At 44.5% G+C, this 27,893-nt stretch overlaps 1 protein-coding gene across 1 annotated transcript; it reads right to left on the bottom strand.

Moving 5' to 3' along the window:
- LOC119174020 (MFS-type transporter SLC18B1) lies at positions 1-22,291 on the bottom strand. Its single transcript, XM_037424798.2, has 8 exons — positions 21,884-22,291; positions 16,667-16,762; positions 13,953-14,026; positions 11,217-11,364; positions 10,410-10,478; positions 5,663-5,759; positions 4,461-4,615; positions 1-126 (listed from the first exon to the last, which is right to left on the bottom strand). Exons 1-8 carry the CDS (start codon positions 22,151-22,153, stop codon positions 1-3), a joined length of 1,035 nt encoding a protein of 344 aa, XP_037280695.2. The 5' UTR covers positions 22,154-22,291.
- Positions 22,292-27,893: the final 5,602 nt, after the last annotated feature.

Here is a 27,893-nt window from a genome sequence, read left to right as displayed (position 1 = left end):
TTATCGCGCAGAAATATGTTCACTTGCCTTAAAATGGGAAATGACTCCAGCGATGATGCACCCACAGGCGTAGCAGCCATAGTGAACAGTGAAAACAATACCGGTCCCATTGGAGTCCAGGTCAAACTATGAAGAAACAGGGTTTGAAATCTGTGCTTGGTTTAAGCTCGCATCGAAATTCAGGTTGTTGGTTAAAAACAGCTCACAGCGCGGACGGTAAGGCGAGTTATTACTAGAAACCTCACTGTGACTCCAACAATGGATCTGTTCATGAATTGCCGCTAAGAGATGAACACTTTTGAATGTTTCGGGATGACCGGACGTTCAGCCTGATGGATTATTCGTGCCGCTTGTAGGGGTGATAACACTCTCTGTAAAGTCGTTTGCGCCTCGTAGCGCACGTGTTTCACGCTTAGGCCACATTTTGGGTTCACAACTATTGAGTGGTAGGTGGCGTTGTGCTCGAAAGCGTTTATTACCGCCATCATCGTCATGGTTAGTGGATGGATGAATGGATGGATGGACGGATGGATGGACGGATGGATGGATGGATGGATGGATGGATGGATGGATGGATGGATGGATGGATGGATGGATGGATGGATGGATGAATGGATGGATGGACGGACGGACGGACGGACGGACGGACGGATGAATGGATGGATGGATGGATGGATGGATGGATGGATGGATGGATGGATGGATGGATGGATGGATGGATAGGCGAGCGGGCGGGCAGGCGGGTGGGCAGGCGGGCGGGTGGGCGGGTGGTTGGATGTGCCCTTTAGATCGGGTAGTAGCTTATTGTATCCACCAATTAGTTAGCCTCCTCCTGGTTATTTCTACCCGTTTAAGGTCTATTTGGCCTTAACTTTCTCTAAACACCAATGCTTTCAAAAATTGTGTGCATTATCTTGGACTATAGGGTGGAGTCCTTTTCAAAACATTGTCAATTGTTCAGCCATTTTCTCCTCATCTCCACATGCATTACACATCGTGTGTGTGCCTTCGTATTTGGCTTGGTACATCTTGGTCCACAATATTCTCGTTCTAGCCTTAGTGGTCTTAGTGTGTTGGCGCGGGCAGTGACGCCTGGCGGCAAGCCTTGGTGGCGCCATATGAAAGATTGGTGTTCCTCCTCGGCGCGTGGCAGTTGGCGCGAATGGTTGTCTGTTTCGGTGGGCCGTTGTGGTGAGTCAAGCGTTGGCGACACCGCCGTGTCTTCGTTATGTTGTTGAGTGTTGTGTAAGGTTACTTTAGCATGTTGATGACAATTGATGTGTATTAATTTGTCTGACGATATCGCCGTTCTAAAAGTAGTTAAATAAATGAGTGTTGTTTCGTTTGTTCCGACCGTGTCTACTGCGTCCGTTCACTCCAAGAGCGTGGCGCTCTCCACTTCGAGACCCCACACGCTCGACGTGAGCACTGGTCAGCGACCAGAGCAAACGTAGTGGGCGTACCCGATCTTTGCCACGGGCGTCCGTTAATCAAAGTAATATACGCGTGAAATCGGATACCAACTCCTTGATTATGTGAAGGCCCCTGTTCAGCTCGTGATTGGGAAAGTGCCAGTGTGACTGTCAGGCGTTTAGTGCGGTGAACGCAAAGCGGCAGCTTCTCTACATATAATTGATTTATATGTGGGGGGTTTAACGTCCCCAAACCACCATGTAATATTGAGAGACGCCGTAGTGTAGGGCTCCGAAAATTTCGACCACCTGGGGTTCTTTAACGTGCACCCATGTCTGAGCACGTGAGCCTATGGTATTTTCGCCCCCATCGAAAACGCAGCCGCCGCAGCCAGCATTCGATCCTGCGGCCTGTAGAATTGTAGCTTAACCACTAGACCACTCTGGCGGGGCTTTTTTGCATATGAAATAATTTGTTGAGCTGACACTACTTGTCCAAGGCAGCAGCCATAAAGGAGTTTGTGATAACCTATCATCTTGCAGCTTTTTAGTTGGTCGTCTACTCATGTGCGTGGTCGGGGTCGAAGTGAAGCCCGCGTCAGCTCTGTCTTAATTTTGATTCTGCTAATTGACTGAGGCTTAACGACCGTTACACTTAGCTGTTTGTCTTCATTGATAAGGTTTTAATAAAAGGACAAAAATCTCGGTCGTAATTAGCATGACCATCATCAGTACTGAGCTACCAAACGTAATCCTAATTAGCAGCATAGTAATTGTCATCATATTTTTTAGGGCTTTCAGCATGAATTCATTTAGCCTGCTTACGATTAATTTTGCGTTATTGGCATTACTAAGTTACTTTATCGACAAGCATGCTTTAGTTCGCTCGGTCTTATTTTCACATGACTTCATTAGCATGGCCCTCTCAAGACTTAGCTTAATTTTTCCGGCCTTGCCATGACTTAGCGTAATTGGCTTGGTCATAGCATGTCATGGCCTAAATAGCCAAGTATACCGTCCAGACAAAAAGCAAATTAGCCGACCGCACGTGCTCGAATACAACCAGACGATGGCAACAAGGAAGACGCACACCAGCCGAGTAGTGCGCTAGATTGTACAGGCTGGCCGTGATTATTAACACGTGGCTTCGGGTTTAACTGCGGTCGCGATGTTGTAAGACGCTCGGCTGGTACTAATATCTGAGGCCGCCGCGCTGATTATTTTAAAACAGCCTTAGTGCAGGCAATTAAGGCTTCAAAATAAATCTAAACATCCCGTGCCTTTAAAAAATATCACTATGAAATGTTTTTGACACATTTATTGCATGTGTGCACGTCTGCACTCAGTGGAATGACAAACAAATGAAAGAAGAAGCCTCTCCTTTGAAAACACTGCCCAACTTAGTAGATCATCCTTGACGCGATGACTGGTTCCATTGCAACTAATGAAATGCACGGTGCCGAGGGGTGAATTTGTCTTTTTCGTACTGCTGGCTCATTCATGAGGGGCTGTCGCCAGAGCTTGGAATGAACCCGAGTTTCGCGGAACTCGGCCGATCTTGCATAGGACCGCAAATACGCGTCGGTGCATTTGCTAACATAACCTTTCTTTCCACTCTCATTTTGAACTCCTCTTTCCGATTACTTCAGCATAGCGCACCCGACAAGTGTCTGATTAACCTTCCTACCTTCTCTCTTGTCTTTAAGTGTGGAGCAGTAAATTTAAGGGGCACGGCTGTCGTGTGCTGCCGTCTTCGCCTGGTGTAACACAAGCAAAACCACATACATTGTACCCAACTTTGGTTGGTTGGTTGGTTCCTCAACACCTTGGCGCAACCCACCTAGGGGGATAGGCCATGAATGGGACGGTACCCAACTGTAGCATACTGATCATTAAGTCTTCTTCCTCTTGTTCTTCGGGCACCTCATAGATTATTTTAATGCAGGCAAATCTACACATATAGCCCTGCCAACTGTAGATATTAAGCACGCGCTAAAAAGAAGTTTTCTTGCCCTTCTACTTCGAGCACATTGATGAATATGTTAGGTGCGGGCACTATACAACTATGGCTAGGCAAACATGGCAACGCAAACCAGGTATCACAAATAGGAGGAAAGAAGCGAGAAATAAAAAAAAAACAGAAAAGAACAAATAAGAACAAAAGTATTTATGAAGAGAAAAACATAAAAAGCACTTAGAAAATGAACGAGAAACAGGGGAGTAAAAAAAAAAAGGAAACCGAGGTGAAACAACTCTGCTCCGCACTTCCTTCACAAATACGTCGAAGATGCCTTAATTTTTTTCTTCCCTCGATGCTTTCATTTATTTATTAACGAACTGATGATAACAAAACAAGCGTAAAACTGTCTTTTACAGGCAGAATGTACAGTTAAACTACTTCATTTAGAAGCTGGGTGTGACATATCACAACACTGCGTCCACGTGAAGATTTGCGGATTGAATAAGTTCAGCAGCTGGGTTTGAAGTAACTTTCTAGGCCCCCTTGACGAGTTATTGGACGGACATTGGGCATGTATGCGGTTTAAGGCTTTCTTAGTTTCCTTGTTAGGGGCGAAGCTCCTTCAAGTCCAGCCATGTCGACCATTCTTTCTGACATATGCTATGTCGAAGACGCAAACGACAATAAAGACTGACGGCGTTCCAGACCACACAACCTCTTTCTGCCATTACGGCAGAGCCCATGAATGGTACCTACTATACGCAAAGACTTTGATGACGATGAAGATCATGGACAGCGACTGGCTTGCGGTGTATAGGACGTCTTGATATGCTCTGTGGTGTATTTCGCCTGAGGGGAAACGACCGCAAACACCACTGGGACATGCACACGCCCTGTCTTTGCCGACTTCCGGCTAGATCACCGCAAAACAGTAATAATGAAGGAAAAACGAAATTCACAACACGCCGCAACTTACCAGTTTATCTGAGAATATTGCGGAACGCTTCCGCAAGTTCCATGGCCTTGGCAGGGCTTTGTCTTCAGTTTACAAGCTGTAATGAAAACATGAGAGCCCAATGGCTTCGTACCTTCGTGAGACTTGGCTCCAGTGTTGGTTCGTTGAATCCGAGGATAATCCAGACCATAGTGAGCGTGACCATATCGGCGAAAAAAATGGGATCCATGAGGAGCCACAAGTAATTGATGTTCGCTTCAGCTTCGCTCAGATCTTGTTGTTTGCTCTCTAAAAATATAAATTATGTCAAGTTATTCGTCTGAGATATAAACCACGTGCTATAGTGCCATGTCTGGTGTGAAACCAGGGCATGCTCTTTCCCCGCTATGTAAGTAGTGTTATGAAGAACGAGAGAGGAAAACAAGGCTCTCTGCAATTTTTATTAAGATAATGACGATATAAAAATGCACGGGAAACTGTGCCAATGAGAGAAAAAATACAGCTGCTTTTCCTTGTTAAAAGTAATAGTGATATTTGCAATCATTTGGCCATTTGCTAAAGTGGTCACCCGCAACTATTTCAAAAGGGGCAGACTTTCTATAAATGGACAGAAAATTGAAGAAAGAGACAAAAGGCCGCCCGCATCGTCCCGCGGAGGGAACTTGAGTAAAGGCGTTGCAGAGTGGGGCAGGGCTATCGCGTGAATCTTGAGTAAATAAGTATGGTTTAGGAACGCTTAACTCTTAGTTTGTCTTTATTATTCGTACTCTTTTTTTTTTTTGAAGTAGGAGCGTTGCGTTCAATGAGTGGTGGGGTGCTAGTGTACGGCGGAGCCATGCCCACCACCTCGAAACAATATATGCAACACGACGCACATCGGGCAATGCTGGGGTAGTGCCGCACGGTGTTCACCATGCGTTTCAGCACGTGCAACGTGTACGCAGTAGTACACAGTAGATCGGTGCGCGGGGTGCGCGCGCCGATCCAGGGGGCCGGGCAGCGGCTCTGCTGGTTCTCAGCCAGCTCGCCAGGGCGGCGCATCGTGTAAATTTTAGGCGCGCATAGAGGAAGGGTATGCGCGCCACCTGGGCAGCGCTGGCTTCATATTGCATATGACGGCTTGTGTAAGTCTGTTACACGCTTTATTCTTTTAGGGCTATTCACCGTTTCGTTCAATAGCAGTTATGCTAAACGACATGAATGCGTCCAAAAAAAAGGGAAACTGTGACAGCAACCGCGTCAAATGCAGACCGATGAAATTACTGCATTTGCTGTTGCCTACAAAATTCTGCCGTGCTGCTTAAGATAATGAAATTAATTTTAAAAAATCACCACCATTGTTTTCAAACTGTCGTCGCCGCTTGACAATGATGGGTAGGGTGGCCACAGCAACGACGCCGAGGACAAAGAATGGGAGCGGATATTCCCAGGCCTGGATAGAAAACGAAAAATGATTTATTCTTTGTAAAGGCTGCGATCAAAACAATAATAACACATGATTACTCTCAACCATGACTGTCCTAATTTATAAGTTAAAACTACAACCAGCTCAAACTTCATGAAGAAAGTATTTAAAAGAAACTTTGTTATAGTTAGCAAGAGGCTGGCATCGGAAGTATCAATCGCTACAGTTACAACTTTCTGCTCGTTGAGCAAACGTGCAGCGGCAGTTGACCACGTTTACAATACAAATACATGAGAAATTGTTGTTTGCCAAGTACGTTAACGTAATTTCAGTGAATTAGTTTTGCGCGAGTCATTAGCAAGCTTGGTTGATTGGACAGACGTGAAAGCTCAGTATTTAATTACTAAGTGCCTCATGACCACCCAAACTGTCTAGTTCCTTTGTATCATTGCTTACAAGCTGCAGCCTTGTAGAATTAAAGTCTGTTGATCGAAACGTTGGCTCTCCCGTGACGCGCCTGTTCAAGAATCCTTTATTTCTTAACGCCAAAATGCTTTTGACCGGGTCGAACAGCTTCAGTGCTGAGGCCGGCGGGATCAAGGTTGCCTCCACCTGTGTTTACGTGACTTCTATTATCACCATTTTTAACTTACATGTAAATTGAGTTGACTGGCGGAGGCAAAGCCCTACAAATATTCCCAATTAAACGCCACTTTGAGTGACCCGATTCCATGTTATGCCGGCGAACTTCTCTCCATTGAACTTGCAATGCTCTTGTCTTTGGCTGGGGTTTTATTCTTTCATACTAAGTCTGCTTCCCTGTTTTACCGCCTCTTAGTGACTGCACTTTACGTAGTCAGACCAAGTATATTGCTTGCGCTTCCTGTCAGCTGGCGTATCACTTACCACAGTTTGTTTGCTGACCCATTCTGCGTCTTCAGGTTCATTGCTGTTGCTTCTTAAATCTTCCATTTCACCTTACCCTATTTACCTTTCACAGCGAAATCTGTTATGAGATCACATCACAGGTCACGTGTGGCACCGTAGTTGTCCGCCGCCGGCGCTGCTTTCCGTAACCGATATTGCAAGAATTAAGCAAAAAGAAGTCAGGCCTGCACGCAATGCGCAACACACTCTAAGCGAAAACTAGAAGAGCGACCTTTCAGAGACATTTCTAAACACTCTTCGGGACGCTGCAATCACATTGCTGGGTACCCACTACCCCATAAATAATTGTCAATTTCGTGTGGTAGGCCTGTGTTCACTATGATTCTCTCAGAGTGGTATCCACTACACACTTGTTGAAAATTTCGTGCAGGTTTTTTTATGAAGTGGCTGACGAAGATGAAGAATTATGCTTGACGTGGGTATGTGCCACAGTCAATTGGCGTTCAAGAACAAGTTTTCTAATAGGTTGGAGCATTGGATGATCCACTCGTTACGCATTTCGCATTGTGTGATGCCTGGATTTTGCTTTTATCTTTTAAAATGCGGACACGGGTTTGAATTTCATTGTATTGTTTATTTACGGAGTTTTTTTTGTCGTTCAATACTGGTTACAGACACTGGCGGTGGCGGCCAAGTACGTCGCTGGGCGTGACCCGTGTTCTAATATTATAACAGTTTTCGCTGTAAAAATTCCGTAAATAAAAAAAACACTAAGGAGTGAATGAGATTTTAACACGGGTCTGCAGCGTGCCAGCCCAGTATTCTACCACTGAGCCACGCCTCTGCTTGAAGTTCATTTCAAAACTGGTCTTTGGCAGGCTTGATGTCGGAAAGATAATCGCACTAATATGAATAATAAAGCGTTCTAGAACATAAAAGGAACAACCAGGCGCCGCATATTGCAATGTGCGTAAAAAGTGGGTCGTCCAGTGATGCAACCCTCTACAAAAGCCTGTTATTGTTCACTTATTAGTGCGATAACGTTAAAGAGCTTGTTTTGCAGAAATTCTGGTGTCGGCATCGTTGGTTGTGAGCGAAAATTATCATTTTACGTGTGACCGAAAAATGGAGAATGATGCAACCCTGGAACGTAGAGGAAACCGAATCAGGGTTGTTTGGGACCGAGTGGGGTTCAGCATACTTGTTATGCGTGTGGTCCGCGTGCTAGAAAGAAACATTCACCTTACACATCTTTACAATATAAGGTAGTAAAAAGTACAATTGCGTCAATGTGTCTGGAGTCTGTGCTGGTGAGGTCATGCTCACATGAGAGGCTAGCCAGATTCTGTGCTCAGATTGGACGACTAAAGGCAGCTGGGTTTCCGTAGTCTGTGCTGGCAGGGGTGGCTGAAACCCTCCTGAAGAAACTCGAAGGACGCTCGCGAAAGCCGCGGCTGAAAGACGCACCCAATGGGCGTGAGAAGCCTATAGTGTTACCCTACTTAGACCGGGTAACACACAACCTGAGGAAGGTTGCCAACCACCACGGAGTTTGCATTGTGTTTTCTGCACCCAAGGAACTTTCGAAGTTGTGCTCGCGAATTTCGAGCGGCGAAGAGCGCAATAGCCCGTGTAGCAAGAAGCATGCCGACCCGATGGTGCAATGCGATGTGGGAGTGGTGTACGGGATTCCGTTTTCCTGCGGCAACTCTGATGTGGACCACACAGGCCGCTGTGTAAACGGCCGCTTATAGGAACACCATGCTGTCAATCAAAAACAACGAAATGGATAATTTGCCTGCCCACTGCGCAGCCTGTGGACGTGACGCACTATTTCAGCGGACTGAGATACTGGGTCATAGCAGAAACAAGTGTGAGGTTTCGGAAGCGTTCTTAATTAACATGAAAAGTTATAGCTGTGTAAGTGAGGCCTCGATATCGCTCTATGGTGCAGAAATGTCCTTTTTTGTCAATAACGTGCGTTAGCACGTGATATACCTGTTAGCACGTTATGTACTTGTAACCTGTTTAAGTGTTCCTACTTCTTGTTGTCTTTTGTTTATGTGTGCAGTTTTCTCCTGTGAAATAATGAACCAACTAGCCCCTCAAGACATCGAGATTATCATAATGACTTTGTGGTTGAAAGCTGGTAACCCACTACAAAAGGCACACACACTACTTTGCCTATTCCTTTAAGGCCGCGTAGTGGATGCATAGCAAATTCGAAAAGGTTTCATGCACTGTTTCAAGTACGCACTAGAGACAGGATGTCGCTACGCGTTCAACTCCTAGAGGGTTCCCCAATTTTTTACTGTGGTGCCTAGTCTCTTCAGGCATAATTATTCATCGTCGTAGTCAGTGCACAAAATCTCCGAAGAATGATGAATGATAGCATAGTGAATAGGAGCCTACTACACTAAAATTGTGGTTATTTATTACGTGGTAACCAGCAAGTGTGCTTGTAGCAGTTACTCAAAGAGTGTTTAGAAAGGGCTCTGAAAGGACGCTCTTCGAGCTTTCGATGTGACAGTAGTGCACGTTCCGCGCATTCCCGCCGTTTTTTTTTTCAAAAGTTTTCTTGTTATATTCTAGCTTTTATCTTCTTATGTTTATTTATTTATTTATTTATTTAAAAATACCTTACAGGCTCTATTAGGGAGCATAGAGTAAGGGGGGTACATAGGAAAGAATTCTATAGTGGGTGATACCTCTGTCACAATACAAAGCAACTACAAAGCAAAGCAACTACAGAGCAACTAATAACTAATAACTAATAAAAATACAAAGCAAGTAATAACATTGGAACTAATAACAGTGGTTGCACAAACGACAAAGAGGATTGGTTTTGGTAATATGCAATGATTGTAGATAAAAGAACTTTATACATAAGGGTTTGGGACAGGGGTTATGAAGTTGATGTATGGGCCCTTAAGTCCAGGGCTCCACTGGCTGCTGCCACCTGCCTGACGAGACCCAGGAGCACAAGCTGTACATATCGGTCATAGCTTGCAAGCTGTGCCTCTCATTGCTCAAATTTATTATAGAGCATGTATCGACTTAAAATGTATTTAAGTTCAGCGGTCGGTTTGGGCATCCCAACTAAATGGGGTAGATTTACTGCGAACCACCACGACAGGGGCAGGCGTTCCTATACAGTGTTGCAAGAATTTGGTTTAATTTTCGCAGGTTGGGAAATACCCCCGTTTCAGTCCTACAGGGTTCATTCGCGTCCTGCCCTTCTAATGATTTTGGAGGGGTGGGGGGGGTATTTTTGTAGTGTGCCTCGCTGGTTAGCAAGCTTTCGCAAGGGGCCATTCTGGAAGGGTCGTCCGGCTCGTTTGTTTCCTGCTTGAGGGTTTTTATAGAAAGGCAATAATAGCAAGCATGAAATTATTGTACACTTTTCTCTTTGTGGAGATTTGTACATTGCATGCCATGATTTGGAAATGCAATCCGATTAAATTGTTTTCGTCGGAGAATGCCCCCCTTTAGGGGCAAGCTGCTGTGTTAGTTACTAACTTGGATATACATACTATATTGAACAGACTCAAAAGGTAAGTTACCAATTGTGAACACTTTTTATTTCATGAGGTGAAAGAGGCTACATGATTTCGATGGGGAATCATAAATAAGAGATTATCCTACCTAGTTGTGCCCAAGCGGAGCTGGCTTCTTCTGAATTTTTGTGCGGTAAAAATATAATATAAAATGGGAAACAAAGCATGCCTCACTTTTTGGAAAGCGAAGATACCGTTACGAGAAAGTCTTATAAAATTATTTGCTACCTACATCTATTAAAAATCCTCCGATGTAGCTTCCTGCCATGTTGCCTGTGCCCCATAGGAACTCGAAAAATCCCTGCGAATGAAAACTAGATGTTAGACTTTCGTTTTTATTCAGTGGGCTTGAATACTTTGCTAATGTAATATCTGGTACTGTGTAGCGCCCTTTGCTGTAGTAAATTTAGCGATACGTAGCATATAGGCACAGAAAAAGAATATAGATATTCTAAACATAGTATTTAGAGAAATGCTCCTTTAAAAAATGCCGTCGTTATAGCCTCACCTATGAATGTTTAGCAAAATTATGTCTTGGCACTGCGGGTTAGTTAAAGGTGCTTTGTAGCACTTTTCAAGGATTACGAGAAAACGCTGCTGTTCAGTCGAGGCTCCTTTGAACATGCGAGTAATAGATAGATAGACATCACTCGCCGCTCGCAGCAGATTCCTTGATAGACGTCATACGCGTTAAGGCACTGCCAGTGACTGATTGAGCACACGTGTGCTGCATGCTGACCTGCCCAGACAAGACATATTTGAAGCAGTCGGTTGGTGAGGCTATATACTTTGATAGCAGTGTACTCATCTGACGATTATTCAAAAAGTGTAAGGTTCCTCTAAGTATTTTTTTTTTCGGATTGAGCAAAATATTTATAGTAACGTAGGAAGCTACCTAAAATCAAATATGTCATATTATTCAAATGGTATAGTCGGTAGGTAGGTGTCACAATTTACAAATGCACATCAAGATTGAAATCAATACCGAAATTCCGCAAATGAAAGTCGATACATGGGCGATAATATGAGAGCGACTCACTATGAAGATGCCGCTGTTCTGGTCGAATCTCGTCGTGACGACCGTGAACATGCCGACGATGTACATATTGTTTGCGAGTCCTCCAAAAAGTACGGATGTTATAGATGCTGCCAAAAAGGTGTTCCCGTCTTGTATCCAGTAGAGGCAGCTTGGGGGGGGGGGCGAATGAAAATGCCACTTGTTATGGAATGACCATTACGCGATAATTCTATTAAAAACGTTACGCGCGCGCGCGCGCGTGTGCGTGTGTGTGTGCGTGTGTGTGCGTGCGTGTGTGTGTGTGTGTGTGTGTTTGTGTGTGCGCGTGTGCGTGTGTGTGTGTGTGTGCGTGTGTGTGTGTGTGTGTGTGTGTGTTTGTGTGTGCGCGTGTGCGTGTGTGTGTGTGTGTGTGTGTGTGTTTGTGTGCGCGTGTGCGTGTGTGTGTGTGTGCGTGTGTGTGTGTGTGTGTGTGTGTTTGTGTGTGCGCGTTTGCGTGTGTGTGTGTGTGCGTGTGTGTGCGTGTGTTTGTGTGTGCGCGTGTGCGTGTGTGTGTGTGTGTGCGTGTGTGTGTGTGTTTGTGTGTGCGCGTGTGCGTGTGTGTGTGCGTGTGTGTGTGTGTGTGTGTGTTTGTGTGTGCGCGTTTGCGTGTGTGTGTGTGCGTGTGTGTGCGTGTGTGTGTGTGTGCGTGTGTGTGCGTGTGTGTGTGTGTGTGTTTGTGTGTGCGCGTGTGCGTGTGTGCGTGTGTGTGTGTGTGTGCGTGTGTGTGTGTGTTTGTGTGTGCGCGCGTGTGTGTGTGTGTGTGTGTGTTTGTGTGTGCGCGTGTGCGTGTGTGTGCGTGTGTGTGTGTGTGTGTGTGTGTGTGTTTGTGTGTGCGCGTGTGTGTGTGTGTGCGTGTGTGTGTGTGTGTGTTTGTGTGTGCGCGTGTGCGTGTGTGTGTGTGTGTGCGTGTGTGTGTGTGTGTTTGTGTGTGCGTGTGTGCGTGTGTGTGCGTGTGTGTGTGTGTGTGTGTGTGTGTTTGTGTGTGCGCGTGTGCGTGTGTGTGTGTGTGCGTGTGTGTGTGTGTGTGTGTGTTTGTGTGTGCGCGTGTGCGTGTGTGTGCGTGTGTGTGTGTTTGTGTGTGCGTGTGTGCGTGTGTGTGTGTGCGTGTGTGTGTGTGTGTGTGTTTGTGTGTGCGCGTGTGCGTGTGTGCGTGTGTGTGTGTGTGTGTGTGTGTGTTTGTGTGCTATATGGAGGAAGGGAGGCGGGCTTCTATGCATAAATTGTGAAATAAGTGATTTAGGCATATGCAAAGGAACTATAGATGGACAAAGGTCCATTTTATGCCGTCGAATTGACGCGGAAGCACAGAATAAGACATAAACATGTCCAACGTGTAAGACGGCTTAGTTGATGGAAACCTAGCTATGCAGCGAAAGTCATATGGGCGTAAGACTGACTGACTGTGTTTGTCAATGATTTATTATTGTTTAGAGCCGGGCCGCAACTACGGGGTGGGGGGAGATGCCGAAGGGTAGCATTCCTTTACCCCGCCGCTCCCGAAATTGCTCCGTCGTTTAGCTTTACAGCAAAAGCTGTTATGAGATCGCAACAAGCATCACGTGCGCCGTAATTGTCTGCCGTCGGTGTCCGTAACCAAAATTGCGCAAATCAAGAAAAAAACTAAGTATATAAAGACATTACCGACACAGTGGGATTCCAACACATGTCCCCTGCGTGCAATCCCAGTATTCTACCACAGAGTGACGCTGGTGCTTGAAACTCCGTTGCAAACTAGCATTAGACAAACTTGGTGTCGGGAAAGAAATCGCGTTAATATGAGTAATAAAGTGTTTCAGAACAGCGAATGAACAACCTGACGTCATACAATGCGAATGGCGTAACGAGTGGATCGTCCAATGCTCCAACCCATTACAAAATTAAGAGTAAAGTCAAGTTTTTTGCAGATGTGACGCGTGCCCACGCTGGAGGATCGGCGAACAAAAACTTCATACAGAATTCTCCATCGTCGTCAGCCACAGCATAAAAAAATTGCACAACATTTCTTGCAAGTGTGTAGCGGGTACCACGCTTCTCCGAAGAATGACGAAGTGTGGCATAGTGAATACCTCCCACAACACACAAAATTAAGACGACTCATGTCGTTGTTGCTGCCCTGCAAGTGTGCTTGTAGAAGTTACAGAAAGAGTGTTTAAAAAAGGCACTTAAATGCCGTGCTCACAGCTTTCGCTGTGCCTGTACTCCGCGTTCGGCGCAGGCCTGACGCTTCTTTTTTTATGATTCTAGAACGTTTACATCTCTTCAAAGCAGCCACCAGTACCTCAAGTTAGCCGTTCTGCGCACGGCCCCCCTCCACCGCCGGAAAAAAAATCCTATAGGTACGGCTATGATTTACTTTCCTTCTTCTTCATTGTTCTGTGACAATGTGAGGTACTCCCCCCCCCCCCCCCCCCCCAAAAAAAAAAAAAAAACCGAAGCCACAGTGCTTTCTATATTTCCTTGTTTTTCCTGTAATACTTCAGTTTTCGATAGTTTACACTTCCCTGATGTATGGTAGGCTTTGGTAGCAGGAATCGTAAAACACCGTTGAACTCCTTGGGTTTTCTTATCTCGCTCTCACAGCTGAATATGAATATCCACCTTACCAGTTTAAGTGAAGGCCCAGTAAAGAAAATAAATCAAAATAAGTGACATTCGTGCCTTGTCACTATCTAGCGTATGATTTCGTTTATCAAGAAAGAAAGAAATGAACTTACTTACCCGAATGCAATGAGAAATATGAAGAAGCCACCTTGACCGATAACATAGCAAGATGTTGGAGGCCATGTCTTGAGCTGGCAAGAAAATCAATAAAATGTTCTTCTAGATTTTTTTGTGTTGAAAAACAATAACAGTAACAATAACAGTCAATCAATCAATGGGTATACGAGGTGTTGCGGGAAAGGAAATAATTGAAAAATAAAAAATAAGCAAGTAAAAATAATTATTTAATTAAATAAATAAGTAAATAAAATAAAAGAATATAAGTGAAAATTTGCCAAAGTCACAAGGTTCGATGCCTGCCGGCAGCAAGTTATCTTTTGGTCAACTTTTCTTTCTTCATATTTACGTTACAATTACTAATAATATTGCACCCTATAGTTTTTTGTATTAATGGTTTATTGTGAATTGTGAATAATATGGTCCAACAATACCATAGATATGAGGCCATAATGCCGTCAGGCATCAACAGAAGTGAGACAATGATGATAAAGCCAGCCCGTGTGCAACAATTGATATTAAAATGACGTGATAAAGGAGCTCGGATGAAGAGATTTGAGATACCTGGGAAACCGTAATAAAATACGCCCAAGATAAAAAAATCATTTAGTTATCGAAAATATTGATATCTCATAGATAAGCATTATAATTAGTTATTCTGTAGAGGTATTAGCTTTGGTAGGGGCAGGTAAATAACCAGGAATCAATTTATCTTCCGCGAAATTCCAAAAACAATGTGAGTGACGAATTACGCAGAGGCGTGTGGTAAGAAGCACGCTAACAGCTGCTACCGGAAGGCGATCGCAAAGGCTCTTAAAGGAGCCATGACATAGACATCTACCAAATTGCTGTTTTCAGCGAAAAGTAGAAGCAAGGGGTCGGTCTATTGTGCGTCTATATATAATTGAAAAATGGACTACAAGACAAATGGACTGCAAGACTGGAAAATGGACTGCGATTTCACTGCATCATGAGCCCTAGAAGTTGCCACCTGTAAACCCCCCCACCGCCGCCTACTGCAATACTGACGTGGCGTGTGCGGCGTCATCTGCCTCACGGAAAGGAACCGTTGTCTTCTACCTAAGTACCAGCTGCTCAAAATTCTTCTACTTCCGAAGCCAAGATAAAAAAAAAAGCTGAAGTTTCGTGGACGCGCACCTGTCCACGAAACAACAACAACAAAAAACAAAATGGGGGACTTCTAAGCTTCGTTTTAAGAGTTGAACGCGATAGCAAACTCCGACCCCTAGCGCGCCCTTCAACCGCTAAGTGCATACTTATTATGTTTTGTTACACACACACATGCACACACGCACACACACGCACACAGTAGATTGTATCCGCGCGTGCGCGGGAATTTTTCATACAGGTTTTTGATCTAAAGCAAGAGTCGCATGGCCTCCAAGATACACGCCTCGCGCCCGTCATCTCGGAGGCCATAAAGAGTCCCACAATGCCTCACAGATGGCAGCACATTATCTAGCGTTTGCTGTTTGCTTGATCAACGCCTCTGGAAAGGCATGATATGTTTTGCGCTAGATGGACATAGTTGTCTACTTTTAGAGCTGTTTGAAAGTTCCTGTGTGTTTTTAGCGGCGATGGCTGCACTATCTCGGCCTTTTTCGACGTAATTTGATGGCCTCCGAAATGCGCCTACAAATCACCGAATAGGCTCGTTTTCGTCGCGTCGAACAAAATACGTTAGAGGGGCCCTGAAACACTTTTTCAAGTAACCCTGGAATGAATTCACTAGAAGAGCTAATTGCCTCTTGAATTTAATGCCGTGAAAACTTTACGAATCTGCCCAGTGCGAGTGGAGTTACAAAGGTTTCTCTCTTCTCTCGTCCCGACGAAAGCGCTCAAATCTAAGCAGGGAGGAGTGGCAGGGGCAGAGAAACCACTGCGCCTCGTGATCTCGAGCACTTCTTTCTTTTTTTTTCGAATGTGCTGCTTTTTCAGTGTGATCGTGCGCAAACGCGTGGACAAGTAGCAGCTTCCCGCGGCGATCTCTGTAACGAGCTTTTTCGCTCACGGACGGTTTTTCGCTCACAACCAACAGTGCCGACGCAATGGCCGATGCCGACGGCGGAATTTCCGCAACACGAGCTCTCTAATGCTATCGCGTTTAAACCATTGACCGAAATCAAGGAGGAAGAAATGGCCAGAATACAGACGCTGGCAAAGCAAGCACCTTGTTACGTTACAGCTTTCGGGTGCGCCAGTGCAGTCAGACTCTGAGGTCATCCTATACTCGACCAAATACACTAAAATGTCACCAGCATGTCTGTCAGCTCCTATGGATTAACTCACGCAACAAAGATTATTCGAAACACTCAGAGTAAAAAAAAAAAAAACAGCAGTAGCAGGGGCAGCTGCGTGTTTCTCTTTCTTGTTGTTGGACGTTGGCTCTCAGATCTCTCTTTGGGATTCGCATAACGTGATCATAACGCGCAGCTGAGTGGTAGTTGGTTGGGGGGGGGGGGGAATTCATGGCGCATGAGCGTGTGTATGGGTGAAGGTCGCCCATTTTGAACAACAGTAGGAACATGTTATATGTATATAAAAAAATAAATGAGGTGTTTACGAAGAACGTAAAATAAAAAAAAATCATATGACAAAAAGCAATATGCTGCTGTAGCATAATGAACAATCGAACAAACAACAAAAAGCCGGAAATGGCAAGCACAGACATACACGCCAGCTGGTTGACTTACCATTCGCTCCGCGAGTACTGAACCCAGCAGCATTCCGAACTTGTACGCAGAGAAGACGAAACTGTACTTCCATGATGACAACCCCCTGGAAGTTGCCTAGAACACGTGGCGTTTTGCAGTAAGAAATCACTGGAGAACCGTAACATCAAAGCTAGAACATTTCGCGATTCAGGGCAACAGTCGCTCTTGTGGCGCGCTGTGGTCCGCCTAAAATACTTATATTGCGAGGGCTTTCGGAAAATGCATGAACTTTCTCAAAGGGTCATTAAAGCATTTCAATGAATCAGTTTATACTGATAAAGTGTAGCATGACATCTCTAGTGTCGTCAATTTCACCATCCTGCGCCTTAATACAGGAGGCAATCAAAATCAGTCTCATTGAAATGGGCTGCCTGCAGGGCAAGGCTTATGTCTTGAATTCGCGCCGAAGCGAACGACGACAAATACACAAGAAGAACACGAGCGCTCGTGCTATAACTATCGTCATGTCATACCAACTAGCCCAAACTGCCACACTTGCCTTGGACGCGTTTACTTTTAGACTGTAAGCATCAACGCACAATTACCTACATCTTAGTGGCGAAGCTTAGGATCGAGCTATGTCCGCCGTCGTTCCTAGATGGCGATGATGACAATGAAGAACAAGTGCGTTATAGACCACACATTCTTTGTACCATCATGGTACACCACATGCGAGGTACCCACGATACGCCATGATGATGACGATGATGATCATAGACGACCACTGGCTCCTACAGTATATGACGTCTCGATGCTATGCGTTTCGCGTGACTGGAAACAACCAACAACCACCAGGAGAACGTGCACAGACTTTGTCTTTGCCAACTTCGGGCTCTAGATACGATACTACAAAGCTATAATAATCAAGGCGAAAAAAAAATTCCCAACTCAACACAACATACCATTTATAGCGGCTAAACTTTGTATATAACCGTACACCACTTTGGTCCCTCATTTACATGCGCGAGTGGTCAATGTCACGGGTGACTTGACTGCAAAACAGAATGATCCCACTGCTTTACCCACTCATCATCGTTCACTTCGTGCATACCTGATTTTTTTTTTGTCCTGATTTCAAGGCGTCGCGTCACAGCAATGCATTCATGATGGAGAAGTCATATGTTCAAAGTACACCTGATGAGAAGTATTACTTACGCTTTTGCGAATAGGAAATTTTACGTTCAAAACTAATAAGAGGGGAATAGTGGTTAAGTATGAGTAATAAGTTCAGATAAATAAAAAATTAAATTAAAGAATGAAGGGGACCAGGATGCTAATAATCTCCTGGTCTGAGCTGTCCGCCATTGATATCTGAACTTGGCTACGTTCAACGCTAGAACGCTATCTAGTGAGAGGTAGTCTAGCTGTGCTATTTGAGGGGTTAGAGGGTGTTAAATGGTATGTAGTAGCGATGAGCGAAGTTAGAGGACACGTCAGGCAACTACAGTGCTGAAGAACAGACATGTCCTATGCTGCCATGAATTAGTTGACAGAAAAAAAAAACTACGGGCAGGGTTTCTTAAACATAAGAATACTGCTGGCAACATAGAAGAATACTGCCCGTGTGCTCAGATTTGGGTGCACGTTAAAGAACCCCAGGTGGTCTAAATTTCTGGAGCCCTCCACTACGGCGTCTCTCATAATCATATAGTGATTTTGGGACGTTAAACCCCACATATCAATCAAACATAGAGGAATTCTATAGCGTCATTGAGAGGGTGGAAAGTCTCACAATTAAGTCTAACAAAAGCTACAAGATGAAAATGGTTCAAGCCTACGCGCCTACATCTAGTCATTATAATTATTTGGCTGAATGCTTCTATGAAGATGTAGAATCAGCCATTAATGAAGTGTAGACAAAGTATACTATTTTGATGGGTAAATTTATTGCCAAAGCAGGAAAGAAAAAGTCTCGAGATCATGCAGTGGGGAAACATGGCATCGAATCTAGAAGGCCCAGAAGGAAGTTATTAGTAGAGTTCGCAGAATGGAATAATTTACGGATCTTGAATACCTTCAGAAAATGGTCTAACCTAAGGGGGCGTGGTGAAGTCCTAATGGCGGAAAATAAAATAAAAGAAACTTCATGCTGTGTGCAAACGCAGGCATTGTACAGGATGTAGAAGTAGTTGGCAAAATCGGATGCAGTGATCATAGAATGGTAAGAACTCGTATTCCCCTAGATATAAAAAAGGAGAGACAAGAGCCGATACGGAAGAAGCCAATAATGAAATAGCGGTGAGAGAAAAAGCACAGAAATTCAGAGTTTTGCTTCAGAATAGATTTGGGAGTCCAAAAGAGGTAACTGACGTCAGCGTTGACACAACAAATAATAATCTTACTAGTATCATCGATGAGTGTGGAATGAAAGCCGGAGGTATGAATACTACACAGGACACTGGCAAACTATCTCAGGAGAAGAAAGTTACATTAAGAGACGACAAAGCGTGAATGCGTCAAATGCATTCGACAAAATAGAGCTAGTGAAGCTTTTGAAGTCGAACAATATGGGCAAGGTAGCCGGCATCAGAAAGTATAACATGAAGAGAGTTGAGCAGGCTGTGAAAAGCAGCAGAAGCCTAGAAGCTGCGAGGGCAAATTTCTGCACAGGCAAAAATTGTATGTTTTCATTGACGGACAAAGAAGGCAATGTCATAACTAATATAAATATTATAGTTGTGGTAGTGTAGGAGTTCTACAGATAGCTGTACAGAAGCCGAAACAACCAGGATAGCATATAAGAAGCAATAATAGCCATGAGAAATTCGTCATTTTTTCAGTAACGACAGGGAAGTAAGGAAAGCTCAGGAATGAATGCAAAGAGGCAAAGCCGCTGGGGAGGATTATGTTAGGTTGGACCTGCTGAATGATGACGCAGAAATTTGTATTAGAAAAACTGGCCACCTTATATACGAAGTGTTTCTTGAAGGTAAGAGTACCAGAATCTTGGAGATACTCCAACATCATCTTAATTTATAGGAAATGAGACGCCAATACCTTAAAAACTGACAGGATGATCAGCTTAAAGAGTTAGTGTGACATTAGAGTTCAATCAAACCAGGAACCAAGCAGGATTTCGTACAGACTACTCCACAATAGCCCATATTTATACTATCAAGGAGATAATAAAGAAATGCGCGCAACACAACCAAACCCTATACACAGCCTTCGTAGATCACGAGAAGGTGTTTGGCTCAGTCGAGACGTCAACAGCGATGCAGGCGCTATGTAATCAGGGTATCGACAAATCCTTCATAACATGATGGAAGAAATTTACAGCGGATTCACAGCCAGCATAGCTATCCATGAAAAAAGTGACAGAATCCCAATAAAGATGGGGGTAAGGCAAGGAGACATGATCTCTCCAATGCTATTCACCGCTTCTTTACAGGAGGTCTCCAGGACCCTAGATTAGGAAGACTTCTGGATAAGATATAATGGAGAGTATCTCAGTAACCTGCGATTCGCTGATGACATTGCCTTGATGAGTAACTCAGGGGACGAATTACAGCTCACGATTACTGAACTGGAAACGGAAAGCAGAAGTGTAGGTCTGAAAATTAACAAGTACTAAAATAAAATAACGTGCAACCGTCACGACAGAAAAAAGCACTTAGCAATAGGTGGATAGACGCTGGAACTTGTAAAGGAATATGTCTACTTAGTACAGGTAGTAACCGCGGAGCCGAACCATAAGAGTGAAAAAGCTAGACAAATAAGGATTGGGTGGATCACATTCAGCAAGCATTCTCATATCGTAAATGGTAATCTGCCACTAAACCTCAAGAAGAAGTTATATAATGGCGGCATCTTGCCGATACGTACATACGGAGCAGAAACCTGGAGGCTTTCAAAGATGATTCAGCTTGAATTGACGTTGTGGCACCGAGCGGTGGAAAGAAAAATAATAGGTGTAACATTAATAGACAAAGGTGAAGAGTGGGTCAGGGAATAAATCGTGAATAAAGATATCATAGTTGAGGAGGAGGAGGAAGAAGGAAGGAGGAAGGACAGGGAGGTTAGCGAGTTCTCAGACCGGCTGGCTACCTTGTGCTGGAGAAGGGAGTAAAGGGAATAAAAGATAACAGAAAAGAGATGTTGAAGGGGAGAAAAAAAAGAAGGACAGCAGTACGATCCTCGACGATGCTTACAATCGGTTACTTCAGCAAGCTCAGCAGGTGAATGGTAGTTCCGGAGTAATCCATCAGAATAAAGTCCAGGACATCGCATCTAACACCATCCACGGCTGCAGAACTCGCCGCAATTCGTGCCGCTTGGGAGTTCCTACTTGGAGAACCACAGCATACATGGTCAGTCTTCTGCGACTCTAAAGCAGCCGTCCAGGGATTTCCATCGCCATAACGTCGTGGACCAAATGAGCAGATAGTCTCTGAAATAAGACTGCTTCATCGCTGGGCTATGAAGAAACAACAAGACGTAGCGTATCAATGGATACCGGGCCACTGCAGCATCAATGGAAACGACCGTGCAGATGAAGCAACCCGATTCTCTCGCGAGGATGCCGCTATAGCATTAGCAAGAATGAACGCGGCTACAAGGCTTCGATCACTTGCACGAGAACTGACAGTCACTCAGTGGAATATCATAGTTCAAATAAAGAAGAACAAATGTACATGAGCAGGGCACATGGCATGTAAGCAGGATAGCCACCGGTCATTAAGGGTAACTGACTGGTTTTTAAGAGATGGCAACCGCGTGGGGGGAAAGCAGGAAATTAGGTTAGCCTATGAAATTCAGAAATCTGCTGGCACAACGAGGCAGCAGGAAGCACGACCGAGTTAATTGTTGAAGTATGAAGGAGACCTTCGCCCTGCAATGGGCGAAGTGAGGCTGATGACGATAACATCAGCTTCGCAAGTAACTTTGAGTGCGTAAGCAACGAAGTGGGACTGATGCGCGCTCGCAGGGGCTGCCGGACAATTTACAGACAACTCGAAAATATGCCATGGTAGGCACCACTGTATCAATCTTGCGCGTACTTGGCCATGCACACTTGCCAATCTGGCGGTGCTTCGTTAAGAGAGACACTCAGTACTGGTTAAGCCCAGAATAATGCAAAAGTACGCGCGTTTACCAACGCACAGAGGTAAACGAATTTTCTCAGTATTGCGCTAATTTGTGCTTAAAACCCCTTTTTGTCGTGGGCCAACTGGCTTGAAAGCAAATGTTACTCACCTCTTCAGGAAAGAAAGGCTGTATGAGTGAGAACCCCGCGGAAATCCAGAATTCCGTGTGAACTAGGGGCACCAGCCACGCGTAACTTTTGAGCTTGCTTGTCGCATGCTGCAATCTCGTTCGTCCCGGTGAAACTTCCTTCGCCTGCGCTGCCATTATTGTGCACGCTGGGATCTTACACCGCCTGTAGCTCGCATAATGGGGACAGTTGATGATGTACACGCATTTGCGTGTCGGAACAGCTCGCTCTTCACGCGGTTTGCCACTCATTGCTCAGGACGAACTGACTCCCGTACAACTGCTCAGGGTGTACGAGATCATTTGTTGTAGAGAATTCGCAATGCCAGCAATGAAAGTAATTTGGAGGGGCTGTAGTGATGCGGGGCTTTCCTCTATCGTCGCAATACCGCCTCGCCAACACAGGATGTGCAATCACACTACCTTTTCTGGCAGATGCGTACAACTGTTGCCATCGTAGTACTGATAGACGTTTCGCACCTGTGGTCTAGTTACCTGCATGTTCAGGATCATCATGTCCTGAATACTTGACTAAGAACGCCCAGCAATTACCTCGTGTGACACTAAGTAGTGCCTTCGTCGTGCAACGAGAAAACAATCAAAAATACGGCGCGAAGTTTTCCCGCTGCAACTATATTAAAGCCTAGCAGCACATACGACGCAACAGCCTTTAGAGAATTACCCTAAAGCGTAATCACTACGATAGCTCACAATCAGCTGTTTTCGTAAAGCTCACACATTTATCGAATTCTTTCGAACTTCATGATGAACTTTTGTGAACGGTAGTGTTTTGACGATCATTGACCTAGAGCATCCCACAATTTTCAGCGTAGTATTTTTTTAGTGGTTTCGTATTAAGGATCAACTGGACATCTCGGTGCACTTCCGGACTAATTAAGCCAGCCTGCTTTTATTGAGTACCTTTTGTAGTTTATCCTGAATGCTCGTAGCGCTGCGTAAGCTAAGTATCGGAGCTGGGGTGGAGCCACTTGCAAATTCTCCATCCTGCCTCTCTTCCGTTTGCACTGACGTCTGATATGCGTTAACGGCAACGCCAGCACGGGTGTAAACCAGCAGAATATTCTGTCGAGCCCATTGATACGTTCTTCCTGTTTCTCGTGAAGTCCAATTTCCTTTGCTTGAAGCACTTGATGCGCCCCTATTTATTATCTACCCGCCTGACATGCACTGATGAACTCGCAGCATAAGAGCGGAAATTGTGTGGGCTCTCAAAGCTGAAGCGGGAAACGAGCGTTTCGCGTGCGACTACGATTGGTTAGCGTCGCCTCGCCTGTCGTTCGTTGGCTTGAAAAGATCACAGCAATTTGCGAAAAGTCGTTAATGGGGATCAGCACTACTTTTCCAAGTATGCATCGTATGGTTTCATTAAATATGATTTTTTTTGTGTGTGTCGTCATTTATAGAGAACCAAGAAAAAAATTGCACGGTCCTATACGGGCGGAATTACTGTTGTAATTGATCTCTTAGCATCCTTCGTCTCGATTAATGTACTTGACCCTAAGCAGCTAAAGATGAGACGGGGAAAAGAAGTTGCATCGCGTGCGCATTGTGAGCTTAAACAGATTTTCTTTTAATGTTTTTTTTGCTTTTTTTAAGGGGAGAAGCTCTTTAGGGTCTCGGCTTCTCGGCGTGTGATGTGGTGGTTTCGGCTCATATCGTCTCATTGTCACGGTTCCTCATGAAGAGGTATGCGCCACTATAATTGGATCGACTCCACTCTTCACAAGCGGTCCACATCATGATTATTATGAATTAGACATTTGCTGTTACTGCCTAAGCATTATGTTTGACTTAGCAGTGGTGTCACATTCCCCGACGAAGTTGACCAAGGCGCTCAAGTCCATTATCTGGAACCAGAGCAGAAACGATCTCTTTTATGACAAAGTAATCTATATGAAAGTCCGTTTATTGAAACATATATTTTCAAAGTGATGGTTTGCTAGTGGGCTGGTGGGAAGTGAAGCACGCTGTGGGAAACACGTGCGCCCACGAAATGCTTTGTCCCCTCCCCTGGTTTCACGCTAGCGAACTGAAAACCCTTCCCTACGGGCCCCTTCTACATTTGTTTTAATTTAGATTCACACGTATGAAAGGGTCAACGGACGACGCCTGTTTGAAGTATAGCCACATGCAGAATTCACGCACTTGAATCGAGCACGGAAGAATTTAGATCGGTTAGCTTCCTCATCGCAGTAACGGTTGGATGTACGGTATTAGAGATGACACTAGCATGCAGTTCTTGGAGACGAAGAATCTTATTGAAAAACGTCAAAGTATGAAGGCCTCAAACACCACAGAAAAAAATAGAACTGGCAGAGCTTTCGAAATTGAATAATAAGTGTAAGATATCTGATGTAAGAAGGTATAACACTGAGAGAATTGAACGCGCTCTCAAGTACAGCCGAAGCACCAAAGAGGCGAAAAGGCAACTTGGGATAGACAAAAGATCCTCCAAGTCGGCGTGGAACATGCAGCACAGTCACAGAGAAAGCTAGAAGATTGGCTTTTCAGAGCCTTTATAAACACTCATTGAATAACTGCTACAAGCAAACATGCTTGGTACGCATTGCGATATATGTACTCATAAACTCTGTGTATTAGGCGTACATTGACCATGCTATTCTTCGTATTTCTTCGGAGAAGCGTGGTATCCGCTACACAGATGCAAGAAATTTTCTGCAAATGTTTATGCAGTGCCTGACGACGATGTAAAATTATGCTTGAAGTCGGTATGCGCCGCAGTTTTTAGGTGATCAACAACAAGCTTTTGTAATGGGTTGGAGCTCTGGACGGCAAAGCCGTTACGCAATGCGAATTATTGGACGCCTGGTTGTTCCTTTGCTTTTCTACAACGCTTTATTACTCCTATTAACAAGATTCCTTTCCCGACATCTAGCCTGCCTAAGGCAAATTCACAAACGAGTTCCAAGCATACAGATTAACATACACATTGCTCGCGCAGTCTTGAAACATTGTTCACGCTCATTGAACAACTGGCAATACAAGTACTAGCAATACTAGCAACTGGCCATACAGGTCCACAAGTAGACTTGGCGAAAGCCTTTGATCGGGTTTGCCATTCTTTTCTGTTTTTTTTCTTCTCGAACATGCCAACGTTAGCTCCATTATATGTAAAGTTGTGGGACTGTGCTACGATGAATGTTCAACCCGTTTAGTTGTTATTGACTATCTTTCAAAGTCCGTGTTTCTTAACTCGTCTGTGAAACAGGGCTGTCCGTTGTCGCCATTGCTTCTTGTTCTTTACTTGGAGCCACTGTGCTTGAGCGTTATTCGATCTAGTAACATCCGCGGTTTCTGTGCTTATGGGAATGAGGTAAAGGTATTGGCGTACGCGGATGACCTAGCGCTCTTTTGTTCAGATTTTTCTAGTGCAAAAAATTGTGAACAATCGGTAAATAAGGAAAAAGTTCCTGCGCGCAAAGGAACTCTGCTGAAAGTTTGGGACTGTGGTTTGGCCCATAGACATACAAACCAACCAATTTTCAGGGTTTAGAATGGTCTTGTGTTCCACTAAAATACCTAGGCTTTCCAATATATGCATATCGATCAAGTGCACATTATTGGAGAGAAAGTAAACCCACCCTAAAGCGCTATGCCCAGACTTTCATTTCTCACAACTTCTCTATCTTTGGCAGAGCTAGAGCATGTAACCTGTTTCTAGCAACAAAAATATTCTACTTCCTCAAATAGTTTGTTGCTGGAGAAGCGGTGAGTAGCAAGTTTAAAAGACTGCTAAACAAAATAGAACGCGCTAAATATCGGTGGCTAGAGATATACAATATAGGAACCCGCCAAGACATCAGAATATCATAAGGGTGAGTAATGCGGTCCAATAGATAGAAAGAGAAAACAACATTTACTCGTATCAAAGCTGTGATATTAAACTCAAGTGTGTTTATGTCTAGTGTATGTATATGTTTAGCGGTTATGATGTAGTTGCCAGGTTGGGGAAATCTCGGAAGCTGAATCAGGGTATCAAGAAACTTTCAAGATTCAATAGAACGACGGGAAACGAGATAGCTAAACTGAACTCTGTGGAAATGCTAACTCGAAAAAAAAAAGCCTTTCATAGTGATGATGAATAAAGCTAACAGCTTTCTTATGAGTAGATTTGATGTTAATCTTAAAATCACAGGGACACTTGTGAATTAACCTAAGTCATCTTCATTTCCTTATCATTCGATGTACTGATAGCGCCATGACAGCCATCGTTAATGTTGCTGTATATGGCTCCTTTGTGGTAACTCTAATTAACGGGGTTCTTCACAGCCTCCGTGGTCTGCTCATTTTTGACCAATCAATGATTTTATGGGATGAAGCCATCATGTCACCGTGTGACGTTCTAATGAAGTCAGGATAACGCCACTGATTGTGGCAATCTGTGACGCTTGAGGTCACATGGTGACGTCATATGATGGCTTTGTCACATGATGATTTTTGGCAGCACTGGTGTTGCGCCCACACGGTAGACACCAGTCGATTTTCGCGTTTGATGAGACATCGCCTGCGCCTTAATATCCTGTTGTTGGAGCAATAATTACTGCTTCAAGCACCAATGTGAATGTCCGCAGTTTATTTTTGTGGGGTATTGTACAATGTGACCACTTCAGTCAGATCAGATCGAAAACTGAAAATGTGACAGTCAAGTGCATCGCCTGCGCCTTGCAACAGCGCTTCCGTGGCATGTCATGCAAAAGGTGCGTCTAGGCCGCAGTGGAGGCAAAAATAATGCAGGTCCATGTGCTGACATTTAGGTGCACGCTAAAGAACCCCAGGTGGTCGAAATTTCCGCAGCCCTCCATTACGGGGTCTCTCATAATGAAATGGTGGTTTAGAAACGTTAAACCTCACATATCGATCAAATCAAGGCTGCGGTGTTCTTGTGGCTCCCCTAACAAATGTGGGCATCATCTCCTTTTCAATTGCACGAAACGACCAAATGCACTGCTATCAAATCGGTCACTTTTATAGCAAATGCCACTCAATCTGAAAACAATGTGTAGTACACAACCAAAATCAGTCTTTCAGAAATGGGCGCCTGCCGCTTTCAAAAATTTCTCTAACAAAAATTTCACCAGAAATATTAAGCGTTAGGTTGTCCTAAATCCACTATGAGCCCGAAATTCTAGCTTTGTGACCGTGTGCTTAATGTATACGTTTGATTATTTGTTATGCCTGACAAGTGATCAATACTTTAAAACTGAAAACGTGCACACATGTGCACTCATTTTAATTGTGCAAACATCTAGGCTTGAAAAAAACGACGACAAAGGACACAGTAGATAGGACTCGCCTTCTTCGAGCCTAGTTTTTAGCATAGCAACATACGACGAACGACGAATTGCGTCAAGCAAAAGCTTTGCTGTTAATCGTTTTTGCATGAACTGGTATTCGAACTTGTGTGACTCATTTCCTGTTGCGGGAGACGTAATTTACAACATTCAATATATATATATATATATATATATATATATATATATATATATATATATATATATATTGTGGTAAAGCCTTTGAACAGTGGGTCGTCCTCTTCTGCGCCTTCTAGTGGGTCACCCTTTTTGATAAGAAGAAGAGCAGCTCGCGCAGAGAGTCGATCCCCGCATTGACTGTCGCTGTCGTTAATCATCGCTGAGTGTCCGCCAATAAACCGCTTAACAATTTGGTGGAGGTGCTGAGAGTGCTCTGCCCTTCAAACACCTTCGGTCCGCATTCAATGCCTTTGGAGCTTCGATCCCGTACCGTACCTCCAACCATGTACCAAGACGCCTCCCAGCAAACGCTTCCTCCTACGCCGACGCCATGTCCCGGTGTTCCCCGCATCCGCGACCCTCCTGTCTTCACCGGAGCGGATGGCACCGACGTCGAGGACTGGCTGGCCATGTACGAACGCGTGAGCGTCCCCAACCATTGGGACGAGGCAGGTAAACTCGGCAACCTGTTTTTCTAT

The sequence above is a fragment of the Rhipicephalus microplus genome, chromosome 5, assembly GCF_043290135.1.
Source record: "Rhipicephalus microplus isolate Deutch F79 chromosome 5, USDA_Rmic, whole genome shotgun sequence".
In the NCBI taxonomy this organism is placed as follows: Eukaryota; Metazoa; Arthropoda; class Arachnida; order Ixodida; family Ixodidae; genus Rhipicephalus; species Rhipicephalus microplus.
The sequence above is the reverse complement of the archived record's forward strand: the minus strand, read 5'-3'. Positions and strand labels throughout refer to the sequence as shown.

Excerpts from the sequence above, each read along its gene's own strand:
- LOC119174020 (XM_037424798.2), bottom strand. The coding sequence starts at position 22,153 with ATGAGTGGCAAACCGCGTGAAGAGCGAGCTGTTCCGACACGCAAATGC. Across the intron at positions 11,365-13,952 it reads ATATTTCTCATTGCATTCGG|CTGCCTCTACTGGATACAAG; the intron begins GTAAGTAAGTTC and ends CCCCCCCCCAAG. Across the intron at positions 5,760-10,409 it reads TCGGAGGATTTTTAATAGAT|GCCTGGGAATATCCGCTCCC; the intron begins GTAGGTAGCAAA and ends TTTTCTATCCAG.